Raw genomic sequence first — 19574 nt, 5'->3', positions numbered from 1 at the left:
TTCCATTGTTTCGGTCTCCGTCTGAAATGCGCTTCCAGAAAGTCCCAGCTTCCTGGAAAGTGGGCAAGCCAGGATTATTTGGGAGGGCCTTTTGCAGGGGGATGTGATTTGAATCGGTTTCCAAGAGCTGTATTTCTGCGGGTACATTCTGCTGACATGTATAATTAAGGTTGTTAATTTAGTTTAGGTGTGTGTGTATTTTTACAAGGTGGGTTTTATTTTATGCACTGAAAGCCACCTGGCGCTGTTTGGTAGGGTTGGGTAGAAATCTTTTAATAAACAAAATCAACAAAGAGAAAATCAGCAATCCCAACCCATCTCGCTAAGGACAACATATTTTGGAGCCCTTGAGACTTTAGCACTATCTTTTGTGCTTCCCCCACAAGCATCACCTGGAAAGGGCTGTGCCAAATGAGAAGAGTTCTAGGATATTGCTATGAACACCTTCTGAGTGATGCAAAGTTGCAAGGACACTTCATCCCCTTTGCAGAGGAGAAAACACTGGAGATTTATAGCATTTTTCATATGCAAAAATAAAACGGAGCACACATTAAAGAAGCATTCGTACAGAGAAGCATCAAAACACCAGACAGTGAGACCTACGTGCCACAGTGCTTCAGCAAACTGATAGCTGCCCATGTCTGCTTCTATGTCTTCCTTCATATTTCAGAACTGCTGTTTCTTCATACACATGCATAGTACTAGGAGCTCAGAAGGGTCACCTTCGCCGAAATCTCAACAGAGCGATTGAGGACTATCTTCTAACAGTTTGCACCCAGTGAAGAACATTAAAATTAGAAAAAGGCCCTGACTCATACCGGGGCTGATTCTGCACACGTTGGATAATGCACTTTCAATGCACTTTATCAATCATTTGAGGTGGATTTTTTGTTCCGCACACACAAAAATCTGTTCCAAATGATCTATAAAGAGGATTGGAAGTGCATTATCCAACGTGTGCGGAATCACTCCAGATCTGACACCAAGCTCATTAATTGAGGTAGATCCAGGCTAAATTGTCCATTGATGGAAGAAGCGGCAATTTCTGCTGATTTCTCCCTCCCGCTGCAGAGTCCCTATTTGCCAACCATCTCCTGTTTCCTGGGAGAAGCATTTCAGGGCAGATGCGTAAGCTGCAATGAGATGAGGGAAGAAGGGAAGTTCCATTCCGCCCGCAGAGGTGCCTTCTATCCGTGGAAACGGAACTCTGTATCCCACAGTATTTACGCAGCAAGGCCACAATAATACATTTTGGGGCTGCCCCGCCAGTCTGAGAGGATTTACAGCTCAGACCCTGGACGGAGGTTCTAGAGAAATACTTCCGGCAATTTTCTTTTTAAGTTTCAGTTTACTCTAAAACGGTTTGGAAGCACACACTGAAAAATGTTTTGCTACTAAGGAAAAAGACGTAAGGACCACTTCCCGCTTGATGCTGTTTATACACGGGAGCCCTCCTGAACATCTGCGTCTGACTCACATCTGGAAGGCACACAAATCCTTCCTGTGTCACAATAGGTAACTTCGAACAGGTCTGTAAATAGCCACTCTCCTCTTGTAACAAATGCCTCCAGGTGAGTAGGGTAGGGAAGCAAACTCACACCCAAGACCTTGTTTGCAGGGCACTCACAAACAGGAAAGGCCAAGAGGACAGGAACTCTAGCTTCAAATACCAGATGCTCAGACTTGCTAAGTTTATTTCCTAATACTATCAGCGCGCTGAGCGTGAACGTTCAAGATCAGGCTTCTGTTAACCTACATACACTTTCACTGCCATGAATAAGCCTTTTCAGCAACCAAGCCAATTATTCACTTAAACACATTAAAGGCTCGGAAAAACAGGCAACCGAAATTCACCCCCATTAACGTTTGCTATTGTCAACAAAACGGCTCTGTGAATCAAGCGATTCAACACTTCCTGTTCCACGGGGTGAAGGCTTTGGGCCGATCGATGAGGTAATGCTCATTCTGAATTCTAATTGAGGGGCTGAGTCGTCCTATTATTATAAAGCCCTTAAAACAAAAGATGTTTCAATCCGCCCAGTTGGTTCAGCTGTAGTATGAAGAAATCCTTGGACCGTATTTGGCTGTACTGCCACCTCCTGTAACTTCAGGATGTTTGGGCCTAGTTCTCACAAACTGTGTATCCGGATTGTACTGCTTCAGACTGCAGATGAGGACTCACATGAATGAGTCCCTACCACACGGTCTCTGCATGAAGAAATCTAGATGTTAAGGGCAAATATACAAATGTAATTTCATAGGGCAGGTCTTCATCGTGGGTGTGCTACAATCTAAGGTTTGGTTCACACATAAGCACGTGAAGCTGCCTTATACTGAATCGGACCATCTGTCGATCAAGGCTCGCATCATCACCTCAGACTCAGGATATGGACTTGGTCAGGACTTCCTCATCACCTACCATCCGATCCTTTTAGCTGGAGATGCTGCGGATTTAACTTGGAACCTTCTGCATGCAAAGCAGCGGTTCTATCACCAAGCCACAGGCCTGCCCCACATGCAGGAAGTGCCACATTTCTGCTGTGACAGAATGCACTTCGTACCTTTACTCCTTAGCAGCTTTCTATACAGTCACCATCTCAGTCCAGAGAAAACACCCCCACCTTTTTGCAAAGGTGTTCACTGAGAGCCAAGCTACCAGTGACGAATGACACTTGCCTGGCAAGTGAACAGACTCGCGTGTATTCCTCCCTGTTCACTCGCCACGCACTTGTGCTCCACTTGATCAAGTGGGGTGCAAGTGGAGCGCAAGTGAACAGGGAGGAATACGTGTGAGTCTGTTCACTTGCCAGGCAAGTGTCATTTGTCACTTGTAGCTTGGCTGTCAGAGCCAAGCTACAAGTGACACCTGACACAGGTTGGACACTTGTCAGCTTCCCTCAAGTTTTGATGGGAAATGTAGGCAGCTTGGCGGAATGTTGGACAAGTGACAGTTGAAAAGTCCATTGGACAGCAGTTGGAGAGCCAAGCTGCGAGACTAGGATGCCTACATTTCCCATCAAAACTTGAGGGAAGCTGACAAGTGTCCAACCTGTGTCAGGCGTCACTTGTAGCTTGGCCCTCAGACTGTCTTTATCTAATCATATTGGCATTGTGCCTGGCTCCACACTGTGCCTGTTACAAAATGTACAGTTACAGTGAAATTCTAAGCAGAGTTCTTCTAGCCTAAGAACTCTGCTTAGTATTTCACTGTTAGTGCAGTGGTTAGAGTGTTATACTAGGATATGGGAGATCCTAGGTTAGTATCCTCATTCTTCCATGAAAGCTTAGTGAGTGACCTTTGGGCCAGTCACACGCACTCAGCCAAACCTACCTCACAGGGCTGTTGCTTTGAGGATAAAAGGGAGGGGAGAACATTGCTGTATGTTGTCTTGGGTCCCCATTGGGAAAAACAGCAGGATATTTAAAGAAAGGAAGCGTTTGGTCTAGTGGTTAGACTAGGACTGACGAGATTCAAATCCTCTCTAGTCATAACATTGACTGGGTGGTCTTGGGCCAGTCAGCCTAACCTGCCTCACAGAGTTGTTCTGAGAATAAAATGAAATGTGTGATTACAAATGTGCCAAATAAATACGAAAAATCCATGCACATATAACAACAGATTTTTAGGTATCTTTCTCCAGCTAGTAACAACGTTTTTGAGAGAGTGCTCAAATGTGTTCCCTTGCTGTTCCTACCACCTGCGACCACATTCTCTGCTTCCTTTTCGAACAAACTATTGGGAACAAGGATTGTTTATTGTTCATGGCATTAAGTGGTCTAGACCATAATACACCCTAACACAGCAATCTTAAGCAGACATAAAAGTCCACTGAAGTCAATGGGCTTAGAAGGGTGTAACTCTGCTTAGGACTGCCCTGTAAAACGCTTGCTAAGTATACAAAAAAATATCCTCCCATTTAAGAAGATTCTTAAAGTACTAATTTAAATTAATACAGAAGATAAGATACCCTGCAGAATCCAATCTTAAATGAATGGAAGTTGCTCTACATCACTCTGTTGACAATAACTTTTTCCAAACAGCAATAATAATAACTTGTTATATGGTTCTGAGTTGCCAGTATACTGACATGTTTTAGGGGCCATTTGAACACAGGCTGCGAAAAGCTGCTGTTTGAAAGTTGCAACTCTGAGAAGCAGCTGGGATTGGAAGCCGTACAAACATTTGCGTCATTTCCTCACTGCAATGTCTAAACATGCTTTCTGGACTCAACAATTGTCAAATGCAAACCCCAAAGAGTTCGCAGCTGTGTATTTGGACAGATGGCTATGCAAGTTGCATGCTTCAACTTATATATGTCTCCGTCTCCCTCTCTCTCTCTCTGTCAATAGATAACATCACACAAGACAACATATTTCACCCTGAAAAGATTGTTTTAGGATGCAATCTAGGCAAAAGAAATTCAGCACATGCTTAATGTGCTCCCAGTTTAAAATGGTTTACATCCCTCTTATTGTTTAAAGTAGCCGACTGATTACTCAGTAAGACAAATCACTCTAAACAATTCTCTATAACCTAATTTTAAAATAACAAATACATATCATATCCACATCAACAGAAATAAGTTTCTCAACTCTGGCTAGTTTACACACTTAATGCTTTAGAGAAGTAGTTTCAGAACTCTTTTTGCTACTAATAGTTTATTGGGATTTTTGAAAAGCATTGCCCCCATCATCTATAATGCTTGCAACAGCTATCATAGTATTGTGGAAGTGACATTTCCAAGAGCATAACAAATCAGCCAAGCAATCAGGTCTCCTTAGCTTGAAGTTCTTAGCTTCAAGGAATTCCTCATATAGAAAAGAGACCCCATACAGAGGTCTCATATAGACCCCATATAGAGCCCCATATATAGACCCTCATATAGACCCCATATAGAGACCTCATATGGAAAAGAGAAACTCACGTGGTACCTATGAGTTTTAGAAAGTGGGTGGGGCCAGATGGGGCACCTGCCCAGCAGGGCTTTTGATTGGCCACTGCAGATTCAATTGGCTATGCAGATTAAAATAGCATTGCTTCAGTGGCCAATGCTACCACAGGGTTGGTTTTTTTCTCTCTCACTCCTTTTCCCCAGTGTATTTTTTAAAGAATTAGCATGATTGTCCCCTGCATTTAGGCTTCCACTTAGGGTTCTCAGGTACCTACCAGTGGTGGGGAAACTATAAAGGATTAGCCCCCTTGTCTGCCGATCGCCCAGCGATCGGCGGGAGGTGGCAAACTCCTGGAGGTTGGCAGGCACCTCAGGAATGCGTGCTGTACACACTCCCAACCGGCACAGCAACATTACTTCTGGAAGTGGCGTCATCAAGCCGGCTGCAGGAGCGTTCCCATGCTTCATTTGGGGACAAACTGGCCCCATAAGGAGTGCGGGAGTGCTCTCATGGCCAGAAGTGATGTCACTTCTGGAAGTGACGCTATCATGCCTGCTCCAGAGCGCACGCATGCTTTGCATGCGAAGGTCAATACACTGCCAGCACAAGGTAAGTGTTGGGTCCCCAACCCTCCCAGTGGGAGGATAGAGGGACCAGGCAAACCTAATTCCACTGTGTGTTGCTGTGCCTTCTGTGGCAGCCATTTTGTGGTAGGACCCACCTCCTGTGGCAACCATTTTGTGGTTGTGCCTGCCACTTTGTGTCAGAAGTCTAAAGGTGCCCACAGGCTCAAAAAAGTTGGGGACCCCTGCCATAGAAGAAAGACAGGAAACACGCACGTCCCCCTAGTCCTTCCCTTAGAAAGGGGACATGCGCAGAATCAATTTGTATGAAATAGGAATGAGGGCAGAGGAGAACAAAGTCAGGTTAAAGAGAGATGGTCAAGGCAGATGTCATGCAATCTGAAACCTCCCTGTGGTTTGTAGCGAACTGCCTGACACACACCCCAGGATTAATGCCAACATTTCCAGCCTCACAAGATAATTTTGGGGTAAGTACTCTTTGTGCAGCCACAGAGGCCATAAGGGATTCTGCTGATTAGCAGGAGTTATGTGGAGAAAGGGCTCACAGCCAGCCTGTGCCATAGAAATGCAGATGACCCTGTCCAGGAGAAGGACAATAGGCGGCCAGAGCCCCACCAAAGCAACTACATATCTGAAGAAAAATAAAATCCAGTCATGCCAGCTGTTCAGTAAAGCAGATTTAGTCAGTGATGTTTAGCTTTGCTGTGTGTGTGTGTGTGTGTGTTTTGAGACTGAAAATTATCATGTGGCTACCTGGAAAATCTGGATGATTTCAGTTTTCACCAGGCTTCTAAACAGTCATTCAATTGGTTGCCCATGACAAATAAAAATCCACACACACACCCCACACACAATCAGATAGGGAAGTGTTTTGTAAAATTAGACAAGGAACATTTCTTTCTCTCAGCCTTTTTATTTTTTATATCCAGCTTTTCTCTCTAGTATAGCATTGCCAACAGGCCTGGAGAAAAAAAGTCTTGTCCCTTGAACGGAGGCTTAACATGTGGAAATGAGTAGCTGAAACTTTTTATGAGGTAGAGCAAATAACTTTACCTGGTGAATAACATTGTGTTATACTAAAGGCACAGGATTTTTTCTCTCTCCAGACTCTTGGAAACCCGGATCCAAGGGGGGCACAAAGTGCTTACAACATTCTCTGTTTTTTTCTTCACAATTAACTTGTGAGGTGAGTCAGTCTGAGACGGTGTGACTGGCCCAAGGTTACCCAGTGAGTTTTCATGCCAGAGTGGGAATTCAATCCTCGCTGTCACGAACCCAGCTGTCACAAAGACTAGCCCAACACTCTAACCACACTAGCTTAAGAAAAGAAACAGAAGGTGCAGCTCGAAGTGCGATTAAAAATATTCCAAATGTCTTTCGAAATTCCTTTTCAAGGCAATTTTCAAACACACACACATGACTTCTCACTTGACTGAGTTGTGTTTACATGAGAAGAATTTCAAAATGCATTAGGGAATGTTTATGCTAAACTTCTAACTACACCTTATTGCTTCTGCCTTACATTTCTTCAAAATCTTTGGCGCAGCTCCTCCTTTCCTTTCAGCAGACTATACGTCACAAGAAGAGCATGGCCTGAAGGCATGTGCTATTGCAATCTTAGAGAAATGACTTGCGTCTGGGGCTGACGAGACCGCCTGGGAACCTGAAGCATGGCGCTTCATGGAGAAAAGGCAGGATATGACAACACGGTGATAGATAGGCAGGATAAGTCGCAACCCTTTTTGTGGGTTTAGTTGCAAGCCTGGTTTTGGCATGAAAAACGTGCTGCTAAAAACTGCAAAAGAGAGAGAGAGATTGAAAGGCAAGGGAGTCGCTCCATTTCTGAGGCTGAATTCAGCTTCTGTATAAGAAACTGTAGATTTCCGCCTTGGGATCTATTTCAGAGCTCTAAAATCTCAGTATAGGGTGAATGCTAGCTGTGTATTTAAAGGGAATTGGTAATTTCATCCCCCTGGAATTTTAGCAATCTCTTTTAGCTGAAAACTACCTGCTGCATAAACAACTACTGATGTTTGCTCATTTAATTCCAGAAATCAAAGAATCAGCTCTTGTATGCCCGTGGTGAAATCTTACCTCGCAACCAAACAAATGCACAGTTTCCAGTATTTACAGTTTCTTACTTCTCCTTCTGGGACGTAAGCAGTGCAATCAAATCTGTTTACTCAGAAGCAGGACTTTTTTCCAGCTGGAACATGGTGGAATGGAGTTCCGGAACCTCTTGAAAATGGTCACATGGCTGGTGGCCCCGCTCGGCGGCACGGAAGGCAATCTAAACTCCCCTCTGTCTGGAGATCAGGGGGTGGGGCCACCAGCCATGTGACCATTTTCTCCGAGGGAAACCCACTGAGTTCCACCACCTCTTTTCCCAGAAAAAAAGCCCTGCTCAGAAGTAAATCTCACTTAGTCCAATGGAACTTATTCTCAAGTCAATGTATTTAACATTACATCCTTAAATATCTCATCAGCACTAGAAGACCAACGGCTGGCCTTTTGATCTTTCTTCTTCCCCTCCAAAAGAGCAAAGAAAAAACGTGCTATAGAGTGCGCAATTTAGTTTCCAAGGGGAATATCAGTTTTCACTGAGAGGGGTAGTATGCTTCTAGCCCTTTTGACTTGCAAAGATATGCTCGGAATGTGGGCAATGTTTCTTGAAATGACAAAAACAAGACGGGTTGACATGCCAGATGGGGGATATGCATCTAGGGACATGAGTCATAACGTATGACTAAATCTTGATCTCTTGCAGCAATTAATTTAGGCTTTTCACTTACTTCTTTCTCCAATCAGCTGTCCAAAGTTCTGAGCCACAATGGAGAGATGCTTGAGGATGAGTCTTATTTAAATTGCTGGGGGGGGGGGGGTTGGATCCCAGTGATGGCCAGCAATATATTCACTAGACTGTCATGGACCGCTATACAGAATCCATTAAAATATATAGCCCTTGCTTCTGTATGAAGAGTTTGGAATAGAAATGCATATTCGAAGGAGAAGGCATCCAAAGAGATTTCTAGGTGTGTAAAGCATGTCTCCTCTGTTTATTTTTCTTCTGGCCCCAGGTTTTTGACTGCATCAGAGAACATCCCCAAAGTGTATCCAGATTTGTTTGTTTGTTTGTTTATTGTTATTACGATCTAGGATCCAGATTTCAGGAGTAGCCTGTTGGGTGACACAGAGCAAAGCAAGGGATATTTTGGAACGATGGGCTCTTCTGTAGACACGGAGCTCTTCTGGTGGCCCTCTGGATCCTAGCCCAAGATCTGCAATTAATCTAATTACATACACCAGAAACCGAGAAGGAACGCTTACTGTTTGCTTTGGCACTTGGAATTCTTTGCTACCTATATTTGGTGTTAGTAGAATATCTAGTGAAACATGTTGTCCAATTCAAAAGATCATTTTCCTATCCAAAAAAGGGCAGTCTTTTTGAATAAGCTTACAGCCACAGAAAAAAACAATACTTTAGCTTTTCAGCATAAATAATGATCTAATAAAAATGCAACCTAGTTTTTCAAATATACACAGGAAGAGTTCAGCGTTTGAGCAATATATGACTTTGCTAAATAGAGAATTTTTAAAATAATCTAATAATTAAGGGAAAAGGCAGCCTCTTCTAGAATAATTCCTTAATATACAATAAGACTACTCCTCTGAAAATAAGTCTTTATGGTTTACATCTTTCAGTCATATCCATTACTAATTCATTGCTTGTAAGAAGTCATTTTAACTCAGTATTGTTACCCATTTGAAAAGTGAATACTCTTGGAGTCTAAAAACAATATTCTTCGTATAACTGGACAGAAGGAAGGCCAGATCATAAGAAGTACAGTTCCTCTACTACCTTGAGCAATCCTGAACTACAAATTACCACTTCTGTACAAACAGAAAGAAAAGACAGTACGTATTTATTTATGCTCTGCTTTTCTCACCAATGGAGCCCCAAAGCAGCTTACAAGATCGTAACCTTGTTCTCCCCTTCTCCCTTTTACCCTCACAACAACCATCCTGTGAGGTAGGTCAGACAGTGTGGCTAGTCCAAGGTCATCCAGTCTGCTTCTACGACAACTGGAGATTTGAACCTGGGTCTCCCAGGTCTCAGTCTGACACTCTAACCACGATATCATGCTCGTTTCCCTAGAATACCTTTCCAGTATCTTCAGTTTTGCAATCAAGCCAATGAGACAACAGCTCAGGTCAGATGCCACACAAAACTGTGGTTCCATTAGACTATCTATGGTTAAGCATTTAAACATGGTGGAGTAACCCATGTTGGCAAATTAGGGTGCATCAAGGCAAGTTCTGAAATCATAGTTTGAAGTCGATTTAATGAGTCACCATTAATGTGAACTAATGTGAACAGTGATGCCCAGAGGTACCCTGGCTTGTTGCCCAGTATTGCCCTTGTCACAGTGCAGGGCAAAACATGACTTAGGTCTGTTAAGGAGGAAAGTACCAAAGGACAATCCTCTGCAAGCTGAAATCTCAATTTCACACTAATCAGTTAAAATAGGCCACAGCTTTGTGTTGCAATGGAACTAAGTTGATGCTTTTATTTGGATTATTATTTTTAAGCACACATGAAGGTGCCCAGTTGGGTAAATAAGACCCCCACAACACCATTTCAGACCGGGAAAACACAGCAAGGGAGAAGGCTGGAACTCCTTCTTCTCCCACCCCTGCAGTGTTTAAGAACTGATTTCCCACGGAGAACTCACAGCCACTGTGTTAAATTTAACATGTAGTTTGGCCCTAAGACATCAACATTACTTTTTTTAGGAATAAACCAAGTTTGAGTTAACGGCACAACACGGTATGGTATAATAAACCTGAGTCATACTTGATCACACCAAGAGGGTCTCCATCATCATCCTCTTCCTCTTCTTTAGCACTTTTAACATCTTGCTCTTTCAGTGACTTGATCTGGGGAACTACATCAGGCACTCCTTCCTCCCTGAAGAAATCAAAAGCTTCACTTTCTTCCTCTTCCTTATCAGGAAGGTTTTTACCCTTGAAGTCAACCAGGCTAGCAGATCTGGTTCCTGTAAAAACACACATGGAAGAATGAATAACAAGTTGGTTCAAACAGCCAACTGCTGTTACTGGCGTGTGCTCATTTCACTGACTGCTGACAGATCTGCAAACAGAAAGAGGGAGATTTATTTTTATATAATAAACAGTAAGTTTTTGTGCCATGTAGCTAAGAGTCCAATAGGCAGATTCCTTTCATTTGTAGCAACTCTACTGTGGAATTTCAAAGAGTGTCATGTATGACCATGGCTTAGCTAACTAGAGAGACAGGCAGACAGTGAAATCTGTAGGCTTAGACTGAAGTAACTCTTCTTAGGATTTCACTGAAAGAGTCCGACAATCATCTTTCTGCCTAGCCACAGAGGGGCTTTGCTTTTTTCAGTCCATGCACAATAATGTTTTAAAAGTCTCCCAAGAAAGCAATGTTATGAAGCCTGCAGCGCATATGGCCATTATCAAAGAATTCCAACCTTGATTAGAGCCTTCAGATTCTGCTACTACTCAGACATCCAGTCCTTTTTGATTAGAGGCAAGAAGCATTACCACATGACATTTAAGCTGTGCATAACTACCACAAACAGCTGCTTAGATCCAGCACCGGTAATCTAACTATATCGAGAACCAGCTGACCGTATTCTGTGATTCCATAATCATGTTGTAGATGTATGGTGCTTTGGCTTCATCATGTGAAGAGCACATTCTTTAGGATATCAGCTTTCACTCTTAACAAAAAAAGTTTCTAACCCACTAGGTAGGCAATGCCTAGCAAAGTCCCAGAAGGCCTAATAACCAGGGTGGGGTAGAGGGGAAGCTGAAAGGATTTCTTGTAGTCCAGACAGCATTTCGGCACTCCATGTAACTAACATTTTGAACAAATCATTAGAAAATTAGCATGTGCAAATTTGCTTAAATTGCAAATAATTGCAGAATTCAATTCTTCATGGGACAGATGTGGTTAACTAGTTGCAGAATTTTGATTTTTTTTTTCATTAAGCACTCATTTCTCAGAACATATATCAGTAACTAATAGAAAAATCCTAAGCAGACTTACTCAAGTAGAAGTAGACCCTAAGCAGACTTACTCAGCCCATTGACTGAGCCCATAGACTGGAGTAACTGCACAGGATTTCAGTATAAGATAATGATTTTTTTCTTGTAAGTGCTTTATAAGAAAGAGTGCTACAGATTTCTAGCATCTTGAGTACAGGATTTAAAGGAAAACAAGGAAAGAGTATTACGCAGGGCTTTTTTTCAGCGGGAACGTAGTGCAACAGAGTTCCAGCACCTCTTGAAAATGGTCACATGGCTGGTGGCCCCACCCCCTGATCTCCAGACAGAGGAGAGTTTAGATAGCCCTCCGCACTGCTGGAGCGGCATGGAGGGCAATCGAAACTCCCCTCTGTCTGGAGATCAGGGGGCGGGCCCACCGGCCATGTGACCATTTTCGCCGAGGGCGATTTAAACTTTAAAAAAATCCCCCCTTGTTCCAGCTGACCCAAAGTGACGGCATTGTGCGGTCCTCAGTTCCACCACCTCTTTTCCCAGAAAAAAGGCCCTGGTATTACACATTAAGTTTTCAAAGCTATTCATTCTGTATGATAATTGCTCATCTTTAAGCTACATTTTTAAAAAGTAATGTTTTTGGAGTCCAATTTAACCTCAGGATTGAGCAAAGCTACAAAAAGGGATAGATATAAACCAACTTGAAAAGACAGCAAATGAAGGCTTTATTAATCAACAGACAATTTGCACTTTGATTCTGAATACATTTACTTTTAATTTATACTAAAATCAATTATCTCTAAGTAAAACTACTCAGAGCTAGTCTAGATATTAGATTCAAAGTACTGCTTTGAATCTCTGCAGTAATTTTCCTGCCCCCGTGGGCATAGCATTTATTAGAATTCATTATGTTTGCTGGGGCAAGCGCAGAGAATTTCCTGCCTCCCACAGGCAACAACCAATGGCATGAACTAGTAATGGGCAAACTCACCGAAATTGATCCGACTCACACAATAAATTCTGCTAGACACTCTATGCCAAGGAAGAAGATGAAAATTTGTTTCAAGGATTCTGATTCCATAGTCAAACTTTATATGTAGATGATCTAAAAACCTTCCCGAGATCACATTAGTTGTAGCAAGGCTTCATGTAGAATGTCAAAACCTTCTAAACTTCTTATAATATGCATTACTAAGTGCTTAACATGGTAGCAGTTTGAACAGCCTTAAAAAGTTTGGGACAAACACTGTTCATTTCACAAACATTTCGGACTCACAAGATTGGAACCATTAAATATTGAAGAAATTCCCCTTGGTTTTTAAAGAGAATATTTTGGAATTACCTAGGAATTCCAGTAACTCAGGACTTGTTGCTAGATCTGGTTCCTTGGAAATGGATCTCATGATCTCATTGAACATAACTCTCCGCTCTCGAATGTCAGATTCCCCAACAAACAACACTTTTCGTGGCAGTGGAGGCAGAGATGTTTGTGGATACCGCGTAACCAGTTTTTGATAAAATTCCTCAATCTCGCTATATTTCTTCGAGACCTGCGATGACAAGGGCAGAAGATATTCTTCATGAAATGGTAAATGTGGAGAAGCATTTAAAGAAGGACACAATTCCTCGTAATTGTGGAAGCAAAATGTGTGGAATTTAGGTGCTGTGGACCCTCATATCACCTTGTTGCAGTCCTAGCAAATGACAGAGTTAAGAACTTCCATCCATAACGGCAGGTTTCCCACCCATGAAAGATATTCCCAACATGGTTCAGAAGCTAAAGAGTAAGGTTTCATTCAGATGTCACACAAAACCACAGTTTAATTAAATTAACAACGGTTAGAATAATCATCTGCTCACAGGCCACCTCACTAAATATGGGTAGGTAGGGTCCCAATCCAAACGGGATCAGAAATCATGGTAGGAAGTTGGTTTATTAACCACAATTAATCTTAACTGTGGTTTGCGTGGTGCACAAATGCAGACACCCCAGCTGGTTCCCTGGCGATGCCCTTACCACAATGCCAGCTGGGATACCAGTGGATCTCTGTTGGGAAAAGCGTTAAGGCAACAAAATCAGCAACCTGATACCTGATAACTTAGGGAAATCCCTCCGCGAGGATATTCTATCGCTATCTTCCACCAGTGGGTACAGATTTTTTTTGTTTCATCTGGTTTTTCTTCAACGATTCCTCTATCTTGCCTTGAGCTTTAATTTGCTGTCATAATATGCATTTTAGCTGAATTTAAATTGGCTTTCTGATGTATTTTATCATGCTGTTTTAATAGCCCCTTGGTGGCTCTGACTGGACAAAAAAGTGGGACGTAAATGTCGGAAATAAATACATTTCCATTTAAATAAACGAACAGATACATTTCAAGAATGATCACCTGTGAGCCCTAGTTAAAAAAAAAAACCTACAGTTTTCCTAACATCTGAACTAAGCCTCAAGACTCTGTCTATATATTTTATAAAGCATTAGACTTTAGCCCTTAAGACCTTGGTTCAAATTCCATTCAACCCTGAAACTCTGGACAAATTATAAGAATATTTAAAAGCCGTGCTTGTTTCAACCAAGGTTCCACCTTGTCCTCTATCCTGCTTCTAACAACAGATAACCACGTGCTTTCAAGACCCTGCCCTCCATTTCAGGCAGGAAGGCAGCTGCCTCCCATGCTACTGCCTGATAGTCAAAGGCAGACACATATGACATGGCACTTTTTTAAGAAACAGAAAACTAAGGTATAATTGAAAGGTAATTGGATTGAAGGAAGGGATCTAAACACAATTACATAAAGTGAATTAAAGGGGGGGGTGGAGATCTATGCAGGAACTACTCCAAGATATAATTGAAGGAAAACCGAGTGGAAGGAAAGCGAGAGGAAGTCCCAAAATACAATTACATAAAACAAATTAAAGGGGGGGGGGACGAGACGATGGAGTCATATACAGACCTGCAAAGGCTTGCACAAGATAAAAGCAAAGAGAGCCATCAAAGTCTGACTTGTGGACTGAAATGAAAGCGCCTGCCTCTACAAAGATCAGTACGCCCAATACGGCACCTGAATGCACAATCCTGAGATTCAGGCATCTCAAACACTATGGAACTAGCTGCATGGGTGCAAAAAGAGCAGGGAGGAGCACGTGAACCCACCTTATACTAAGTCAAACCACTGGTAGATTAAGGTCAGTATCATCTGAGTGGAAGAGGCTCTTCAGGCTCTCAGGCAGAAGTCTTTCCTATCACCTACCGGCTGGTTCTTTTAACGGGAGATGGATTGCTCCGAGGCCCTTCTGCATGCAAAGCAGATGACGGACCGCTGAGCCACAGCTCCTCTCAGTCCCTATCCAGGAACCAACCTCAGGCCCCAACAGTGAAGCCACCCAAAATCCTGACTGGTACAGAAAAATCACTTTTTCTTAACCTTACAGGGTGTTGTGAGGATAACATGAGATTACCTCGAGTACCACTCCTTGAGCTCCTTGGAGGAAGGGCAAGATACAAATAAAACTTTGACCTAGTTTCAAATTCTACTTCAGTGACAGATGCAGTAGATGAACTCGAGCAAACTAAAACTGTGTCCGCATCAGGGCCCGGCCGGATTTGCTATCCTTCTGCCGGGCCTGTAAGGCAGAGCTGTTCAGCCAGGCATATGGTTGACGCCCTGGGGCTTCCCTGCTGGCCACCTAGAGAAAGCTGTTCCCCTACAAAGGGATATCGACCCCCTAGCCTTTGCCATACATTTCTGGAGGTGGTTGCTGGTGAAATCTGCTGCCCTATGTTTTTCAAAACCTGCTGCTGTATTGCTTGTTGCGTGCGTTCTTTTTAAAATATTTAAGATATTTAATGATATTGTATTTTATATGACTCTATTAATTGGAATCCGCCCTGAGCCTGATGGTGTGGGGAAGGCAGAATACAAATCGAATTAAATGAATGAATGAATGAATGAATGAATGAATGAATGAATGAATGAATGAATGAATGAAAAGCTTCCGTAAGAGAAAAGTGTTTCTGGATACCATCAACTCATCTTCCAGCTATGGAAAAATAAGAGCATACTGATCTCTTAAAACCTAAAGTGGATGTATGTCCCCACAAGGGGATGCTAGTGGCTTCCCAAAGAGAAGAAACAAACCCTGCCATTGTAAATGGAAACAACCTCTTTTTAAAGTTCATGAATGACGGTATCATCGATAGTGCCTGAAGTTCTTCTAACCAAGAGACCTACTCCAAATACTAACGCTGCAGAAGAGCGGTACAAAACCTTGCAGTTGTAATGCTACAGCGGTCCCAGTGCTCTCGGGAAAAATCAGGGTGGTATAAGAGTTTGCGAAAAACAAGCCAAGTGGCAGTTCTGGCATAACTCCACCAAACAGAAACAACTCACCGACAGGATCCAGTAAAAGTCCATGCAAGAGCCATGCCTAATAGGCAATGCCTGGTGAAGGGCAAGAGCAGCGGTGAGAAATAAGGAAGCCAGGCCGGAGCAAGACATATGATGAGAAGCCAAAACAGGTGAAAGCGACAAGGCTTTGCGAAGTGAAATAAGCTCCCCCACCTCAGACACAGAGCATAAGTAGGAAATTATAAGAAGGCAATTGGGTCAAATCACCCAAAAAATAGATAGAACACACTAAGGACTCAACATGGATGCTGTCCAAAAACTCATTCTGCTCGTGTTTCTGGTTAGAGAGGGGGAACACAGTTTGGTGAGCCAGTTTGGTGTAGTGGTTAAGAGCGGCAGGACCTTAATCTGGAGAACCGGATTTGATTCCCCTCTCTTCTGCTAGAAGCCAGCTGGGTCAGTCACAGCTCTCTCAGAGTTCTCTCAGCCCCGCCCACCTCACAGGGCGACTGTTGTGAGGATAATAACAACATACTTTGTAAACCGCTCTGAGTGTGGCATTAAGTTGCCTTGAAGGGCGGTATATAAATCGAATGTTATGTTATTATGTGATAAAATCTCAGCACAACAGAAATGAAGGTAAGTACTTGCAAATGTTCTGAATTAGGAGGATATCATTCAGCGCTGGAAGGCCATTTTCTCTAGGGTGGCTCGCCTCTAACACATATTCAGCCTCCAAGGAGAAATGGTTTCTGCCTTCCTCTTGGGCCGACTCAGGTTTGTAGCTACTCACTTTCAGAGGCCCAGGCTGTGACCATAAATGATTATGTTCAGAGCATTTTGCTTGCAGAGAAGTGATACAGATCAGTCCTCTGAATGTGCACGTGCTGATTTGAGAAGAAGGCTGTTTCATGGGCAAGACAACCACTAAACAATATCCTGACCAAGAACAAACGCAAACCCAAATCCACAATGGGGGAAGGTTGTTCTGGTTATTTTAACTTTTCTAGTATGAACACATGCAGCAATTCACAACCACCAACAAATATGTGCACATCGTCATCCCGACAGCCAATTAGACAGATGTGAACTTTCACCTACCAGTGCTGAAAACCAAATTTGTAGGCATTTAATTTTTCACATATTAACAGAGTGAAAACAATGCACCTTCTCCCTCTTCTTTCCTTTAAAAATAATGGAAACCCATTGATTCCAAACAGAAACCTAGAAATATAAGCAGTCTACAAATGGAAATATTAATAGCATGATATTCTTTCTCCATTGCCTATGGAATTTGCAGCTTATATGGTGTTTGAGTGCCCTCTACTGGAATTATCCATCCTGTAGCCGTCAAACATTAAAGTGACCCGCATTTCTTGATTTTGCTACATACATTAATTTGGGAAAGTAATCTGAGTCAAACTAGGTTCTATAGCATCTTCAAAGTTTTCTGTGTCTAAATCCATCAGACATACATGACATATCTCAGCAAAAGTGCATCTATCTTTAACATCAGAGCACAGTAACTCTGTAGTATACTGTTTTGTGACATCACATTGCAAATATTTATTGCCTGTGCCTTGCACAAAAGTGTACTCCAGTGCATTTTATACTTTCAGTGATACACCTGCAAGTGCAACAACTCAGTCTGCAAACAACAGATGTAGAGGGTTACAAAATTGCTGATCCCCTGTTTCTTTGTATGCCTGATGGATTTTCTAGTATTGCACTGCATAAAATGTCGCTCCGGAGAGCCTTCTGGCCACCAGGAAAGACTTTTTCGCGGCAGACAGGGGAGAGAAGAGTCTGACACCTAGAAGTCTGTACAAAGACTATTAGACTTAATACCTCTGCTATTCTGTGAAATTAAAAAACACTGGATCTGATTCCTTGAAGTTCCCAGATCTTTAAAAATCTCTTACCCGTCTATCTTATCCCACAATTTTATTCATACTATTTACCCAGTTTGTCTCCTTTCAGACCATGCGCAGACATAGAAAGTGACAAACTGGAGTGCCTCTACCAATGGAAGAGACTTGCTACTTTTGCCAAAAAAACAGAAGAGGCCTCAATGGCCCTCCACACACCTTCAAAGTCATGTTGCTGAAGGCTTGCACATGCAGGATACATTCATGAATGTCCTGGCACCATTCATCTCCCCTCAGTCTAGTTCAGCAATCATATCAGCTGGAAAACTGCAGGCAAATTTTGCAAATGCTCAGGGAAGAAAGGAGGTTGAGCAGAGAATTGTCTCGATGAAGCACAAGGGATCACAGCAAGAGCCAGTGCAATATAGTGGTTAGTGTCCGACTAGAATCCAGGAGAACTGAGTTCACATCTCCCACAATGCTCTGCTGCTCACTGAGGGATCTTGGGCCAGTTACACACAAACAGCACAGCCGAACTCTCAGAGGGTCTCACCACACGAGACGAAATACACTCGAATTACACGGGCAATTCAAGTGTATTTTGTAATTCGAGCGTAATTCGAGTGTATTTTGTCTCGTATGGTCTGACCCAGAGTTGTGAATGAGGACAAAACGAAAAATAAGGAAAACCACATAACCTGCTCATTACAGCACCAGTTATCAGCTCATGATTTCAGACCTTCATGTGAGACATGGAGCCCCCAACTGCAAGTTTCTGAGAGCCAAACTACAAGTGACGCCTGACACTAGTTGGACACTTGTCAGCTTCCCTCAAGTTTTGATGGGAAATGTAGGCATCCTGGTCTTGCAGCTTGGCTCTCCAACTGTTGTCCAATGGACTTTTCAACTGTCACTTGTCCAACATTCTGCCAAGCTGCCTACATTTCCCATCAAAACTTGAGGGAAGCTGACCAGTGTCCAACTAGTGTCAGGCGACACTTGTAGTTTGGCCCTGAGTCCCAGAGAGCAGCCTTTGGTTTTTGAAAGACCTGTTGCTAGAGTGTAACTCTAGAATGCAAGGGCATCACACACAGTGACAGCAGCAACAGGAGGCTGAGGTAAAGTCACTCCATAATGGAGAGGACACCTTTTTTATTCCTCACCATCACATACCACCTGGTACTCTGCTGGTATTCCCCATCTCCATCTCTCCCGGCCTGCTACCCAGGAAGTAGTAACTTTGGTTCCTCTGCTTCCTGTTATGGGAATCTGCTGTTATGTGACTTCCTGTCACATTCTTGTAGTTCTGCGGGTCCAATACTGCCACCTGGGGATTAAAGATGGGTCCTGGGTCTGACAAGGTTGAAGACGACAGGTGGGATTAAAATGTACTAAATATACTGATCGATAGACAGGTTACAGTTCCACCTATCAGTCTTAATGGGAGATTGGTCTGTGAGGTGGAGCTACTCTGATCAATCTCATATAGCTTTGAATACCCGACCAAGCCTTGGTGAAACAAGGGTGTTTTCATTATATAAACTGCTGTGGTTTTTCAAAGGAATATAACATATCTCAGGGAGAAACAAGGGGCAGGGGAAACAGATTTTTTCCCCTTAAAAATCTGCAAGAAGCTTCCAGTCCAAAATGCTGTTGCAACTACTTGCACATGGTCAAGCTATTTAAGGCATTTGGCCATATCAGCACTCAACTGACCCCAAAATATATCAGTGGTTGACAATGCAATCCTCTGAAGAGTTACTCCAGTCTAAGCCCATTGAAATCAATGGGCTTAAACTGAAGTAACTCCATAGGATTGCACTGTAAAAAT

At 42.8% G+C, this 19574-nt stretch overlaps 1 protein-coding gene across 2 annotated transcripts in view; it reads right to left on the bottom strand.

Moving 5' to 3' along the window:
• Nucleotides 1-19574, bottom strand: part of HS1BP3 (HCLS1 binding protein 3) — a 53294-nt gene that overhangs the window by 27893 nt on the left and 5827 nt on the right. For both annotated transcript variants that reach the window (XM_054974417.1, XM_054974412.1), the window contains exons 3-4: nucleotides 12868-13075; nucleotides 10333-10534 (exon numbers count right to left, since the gene is read on the bottom strand). In XM_054974417.1, coding sequence (XP_054830392.1) covers nucleotides 10333-10534; nucleotides 12868-13075 — 410 coding nt within the window. The remainder of the gene's footprint in view (nucleotides 1-10332; nucleotides 10535-12867; nucleotides 13076-19574) is intronic.

The sequence above is a fragment of the Eublepharis macularius genome, chromosome 1 (genome assembly GCF_028583425.1).
Source record: "Eublepharis macularius isolate TG4126 chromosome 1, MPM_Emac_v1.0, whole genome shotgun sequence".
Lineage (NCBI taxonomy): Eukaryota > Metazoa > Chordata > Lepidosauria > Squamata > Eublepharidae > Eublepharis > Eublepharis macularius.
The sequence above is the reverse complement of the archived record's forward strand: the minus strand, read 5'-3'. Positions and strand labels throughout refer to the sequence as shown.